The sequence below is a fragment of the Benincasa hispida genome, chromosome 2 (genome assembly GCF_009727055.1).
Source record: "Benincasa hispida cultivar B227 chromosome 2, ASM972705v1, whole genome shotgun sequence".
NCBI classification, from domain to species: Eukaryota; Viridiplantae; Streptophyta; class Magnoliopsida; order Cucurbitales; family Cucurbitaceae; genus Benincasa; species Benincasa hispida.
Genome location: NC_052350.1, coordinates 22,417,948 through 22,422,754, shown reverse-complemented (window position 1 = coordinate 22,422,754; position 4,807 = coordinate 22,417,948). Strand labels below are relative to the sequence as shown.

Here is a 4,807-nt window from a genome sequence, read left to right as displayed (position 1 = left end):
CAATTGTCTAGTTATAGTTTGCCACTTATAAATTCTTCTTTACTTCTTGTTAAAAGCATTTTTCAATTTTATGTGTGTGTGAGACTAGAATGTGATGTATCTTGAGATACATCAAAGAAAAGAACTTTGAAACGAAAAATCAATAATCATCATATTATTATTTTGTCAAATTGATCACCTTAAACATCGACAACACATTTTTCACAAATCGTAGATGATGCTCGACACTTTTTTTAGTTCAACAATCATGGGAGGTGAGTGAACCACTATCGATTGACTTTTAAGATAGATATTAACACATTAATTAAACCTCGAACATTTTCTCCTGATCTCTCCTTGCGTACCGGTCTTAACCTCAATACTACTCATTTTAATCATAGATTTCCTAAAGTTGTTGTCAAATCTAAGGCCTAAAATTCCTCTTAAAGGGCTAATGTACTTTTGGATAATGCTTTTGGTTGAATCATCATTCCAAAGCCTTTGGTCCGACTCCAAAACTCCATTTCCATCTCTAATGTTTTTGAAGAAACTAAGGTCGAATTTGAACTGGCTGTCTTTATCCAACGCCACCCTTATGGTTGCATCTCCATCTTTGGGGCAAAGTACTTTCAGCTCTGTTAAGAATGATGGGTTTATTGTTGGATCTGAGTTGCCTGTTGCTGTGAAGTTGTGTAGACGATATCTAAAGAAAAGGCAATCCGTTTGCCCTATCGTGTGTGCTCCTGACATACGAGAAATTATTCGATGATATTGTCACAAAGTAGTTGTAATTTTTACATGACGGTTTTGGATTATGAGAGAGAAGAAATACAAATTTATATATCTAAGAGGATTTTCAACAAAAATAAAGTCTAATTATGTTTAGTATTCATTAAATGCACATGAAAATGATTTATAAACAAAACTTCATATGAAAGCTTTTAGGATAAAAATTGCAATACATTACTTATTCAAACGTACGGCAAAGATTGTAAACCTAACAAAAAAATGGATAATATAATTTGATGAAATCAATAATTTTAAAAATTGATATGAGTTCACAAGTTAAAAGTAAATTTTAAATGTTTTTCGTAAATTTTACGTGTAATTTAATTGATTAAAGTATATTTTATAATTTTATATGGTATCAAAGAGCTTACGTTAAATTTAAATATTTTTATGTAATTCTATTTGTTTCTCTTACGGGAAAACTTATCTCCAGTCCGACCCGTGATATATCAATGAAATGGAAGTGGAGAGATGATGAGGATACTACGAATATGTCAACTTAATAGAGATGTATATCTACTGACCTTAACTATGTATCTTTCTTTGAAAAAAGCTCGAGTTCTGGTGTTCGAAATGATCTCATTTTGTATATTGGTAAGATAATTGAAGAATTAAATTGAGTTTAAGATGGTGGAAGAGAAAGGTTTATTACCGAGTAAGGTGACGAGGTCTTGTTCGTCGAGGCCTTTTTCTGCAAATTTTTTCTTGTGGACAGCAATGGACTCGAGTGGAGAAGGTAAGTTTTCGGCTTGGGATTTTGAAGAAACTCTTCCATCCCTTCTTCCTGTGGGCACCGACCAACTTGGTCTATTACTCTATAACATGTTAAAAACAAAATTGTTAATAATATATAGCTTTGAGAAAATTAAAGCAACCCATTTTAATCTTTTCGTTTGCCCATCATGATTATGATTATTTTATTATATACTGACCTTTTCTTTCTTCTAAACGTGGAGCTGTATCTTGAAGCTAATTAGAAGTGGGAGTAGTTCATATATACCACTATAAACATTGTGATTTTTCTAATTTTTCAACGTAGAATCCTCAAACACTAATCTAATGTGGGTGTCCAACTGACTTGTTATATAAGTAAGATTTTATTTTAAACTTGTATTTTTTTAGTCCTATTAGGTCTAACTTTTATGTTGACCCATCTTAAAAGCCCTAGATTTTCTTTTATATGATATGAAAATGATCTAAAGGGAAAAAAAGTGTGAAAAAGAGGCAGACAATCGGAGAGAAAGACAGTACGATTTTTCAACCCATAAAGTTGTTGATTGCCAGAGTTTGAACTGTTGGATCGTGTTGAAATTTGGCCAACCTATTCGAGACACATAAGGTCTCGTTTTGAACGGTTGAATCGTTGTTTGGAGGTAATATTTTTCCGTAATCACTGTTGAATAGAACCTATAAACTGAGTGATTTTTATTCTTTTTTATCTTCCAAGTGTTGATCTTTTATGTATGATAGTATTTGTGGGTAGTGAATCTTTATATGACTCATTTAGGTTTTTTTTTCCCTCAATTTTATCACAATAAGAGAAGTTGACAAGGGTGGATTCCTCACAAGTCTCATGGTTCTTACTCTTCACATCGAATGAGTTTTTCATGTATAATTCATGTATGCCCTTTGTTTTTAGTCTTCCAGAATTTTGTGGTTTATTGTTGTCCATTTTTGGTTGATTGCTTGGTGATTATTTTGTGATTTATTTATGGTGTTTTGAAGAATAATTATTTGACTGATTGTTTTGGAGAAGATCCTAGTGGGTTGTTGTTATATTGTTTGGGTCCTATCATAATCAATGATGGAGTCTCATTTTACCACTTTAAACATCTATTATCCACGACTACAAAGTTAGCTAAGTTTGATAACGAAAAAAAAATAGTGTTCGATCTTTTTAAAAACATTTGCTAAGAATTCAAGGGGTGTTTGGGCCTCCAACTTCAAGTAAGTAGAGCGAGCTATGATAGCTCCTCACTGTTTTGGGCTTTAATTATAATAGTTGGTGTTTCCAACTATTATAATCTATAATTAATTAATTACAATTATTACCATTTCAAATCTCTCTCTCTTTTTTTTTTTTCTATTCATTTTCTATTTCTTTATTTGTTTTAGTGTTTACTATTTTATATCTAAACTAAAATAGTCTGGACCTAAAACTATTATAACTGACAAACTATAATAACTAACTCAACACTCATCTTCTCAAATGTTATCTTAAAAAAAAGATTGAAAATTGTGATTAGAAACATTATAATTTTGAAAAATCAAAATTTTATCCAACAAGGTATAAGGGATTTGTGGGCTACATTATTTTGTTTTTGGTTTTTTCATTAAAACTTGGAATTCAACTACCGAAGATGTTATACGGAAGAAATTAAGGGAACTCACAGTATAATGCTGATAAGATATATGAATTTATTTCTTCTATAATAAGTGTTTGGTCTAATAAAGAAAACATCCGAACAAAAAAGTTAATCCTTGAGGCGCAGGCTTGAGATATAATATTAAATAGTTTAAGCATGAAGATACGTAATTTTACCAAGTCAACAGCATCACGAGCAGCCAAAGCGAGAATATCAGCACAAGAGACGACTCCAGGACACTCAGCTTCAAGCTCTGCTTTTGCATCTTCTATTACTTCAAACCCTCTTAATCCAAGGTTCGGCAAAGCATTTCTCTCAGCCAAACCACCCGCAATCAACACCGAACCATCACAACCCTGCCAATATAAAAACCATTAATTATTATTATTATACATATATTAATTCTAATAAATTTTAATTTAAATACCAAATGATGAACCTGCACAAAACAGTCGTGAAAATGAAGCCTCAACAACCCAGCTGCAATGGTAGGATCTGTTTTAAAGTACGATTCAACTGTAGCTCTCACTATAGACTCTGCTTTTGGACATGAAACAGAATAAAACCCATTTCTCAGTTCACCATTTACTGGCAAACCCATCATTAAAATTCCCAAAATTATGAACATAATGCCATCTCTCTGTTCGGCCATTATGCTATATGAAAAATGGTGATGATGATTTTACTTCTATGTTTATGTGTTTCGACACAAATTTTTCATACTCGTATATATATATGCACACATGCTGTTTTGTTGAGCTACGTTTCTAAACTTTGTTTTATTTTATTGAATCATTTTTAATGAGTGTTTATGTGTTTGATAGTGGAATTACGCGTGGGTTCCATGAACTAAAAGTAGTGGCATGGTATGGCTTCTCTCTAATTTTGTACTTTAATAAATACTAATGGAAAACGGCTTCTTTATTATTCAAAATGTAATGGAAGGTGTATTTCCATGTGCAAATATGTGGTGACAAATACACATTCAAATGAATAAATTATAGCCATTGGTCAGTCCACTTATGTTGATCGATTATTTTTTATACGATATGGTGGTTATATTGAATAACATGCTTATCAACACGTTTTGTTATAATATAAATCGACGAAGAAACTTTTGTTGGGATTTGAATCGGAGAATTAGCACTTAATACACTTGAATTTTTTGGAAGGAAGATGTTTTATTGTACCGTCCGAGTTTAGGAAGAGTACATAAATGAACTGAGATAACATTCAAATGTGTGCGAACTCGAAGTTATTAAAATATGTGGTTAAAAAAAGCTTCAAAGAATCCGTAGTTAGTTACTATTTATACTAACAAGGTGTATATCATCCTTTTCAATGACTTAATCATAAAAGCTTCAAAGTTATAGTGTGTTTGGCTAGGAGTAATTCTATGTTGTGTGACCTCTTAGAACTTTTCAATGAAGCATGCAAATACTACTACAAAAACTATATTACTTGATGTTTTTTTGCAGTCAACTATCAGTATTACTTGACATTTTTGAAAACGTCAAGTAAGCCCGTATCAAGAATAAGAAAAATTTTGTGACTGGCTAAAAGCATCAAGCTGTAATTTACTTGATATTTTATAACTGTCAAGTATATGACATATAATTCTTGACATTTATTGTCGATCAAAGTTTTCATAACTTGACAGTTTTTACTTATCA

The 4,807-nt window shown here is 31.5% G+C and overlaps 1 protein-coding gene across 1 annotated transcript; it reads right to left on the bottom strand.

Moving 5' to 3' along the window:
* Positions 1-300: 300 nt before the first annotated feature.
* On the bottom strand, positions 301-3,786 carry LOC120072008 (peroxidase 25-like). Its single transcript, XM_039024434.1, has 4 exons — positions 3,574-3,786; positions 3,311-3,490; positions 1,421-1,583; positions 301-722 (listed from the first exon to the last, which is right to left on the bottom strand). Exons 1-4 carry the CDS (start codon positions 3,784-3,786, stop codon positions 301-303), a joined length of 978 nt encoding a protein of 325 aa, XP_038880362.1.
* Between the last annotated feature and the right edge of the window lie 1,021 nt (positions 3,787-4,807).

What these genes read in the sequence shown, in the direction of transcription:
- LOC120072008 (XM_039024434.1), bottom strand. Translation starts at nt 3,786, where the DNA reads ATGGCCGAACAGAGAGATGGCATTATGTTCATAATTTTGGGAATTTTA. An exon ending in TTCACGACTGTTTTGTGCAG is followed by an intron (nt 3,491 to 3,573) that starts GTTCATCATTTG and finishes TTATATTGGCAG; the next exon opens with GGTTGTGATGGTTCGGTGTT. An exon ending in CTCGTGATGCTGTTGACTTG is followed by an intron (nt 1,584 to 3,310) that starts GTAAAATTACGT and finishes AACATGTTATAG; the next exon opens with AGTAATAGACCAAGTTGGTC.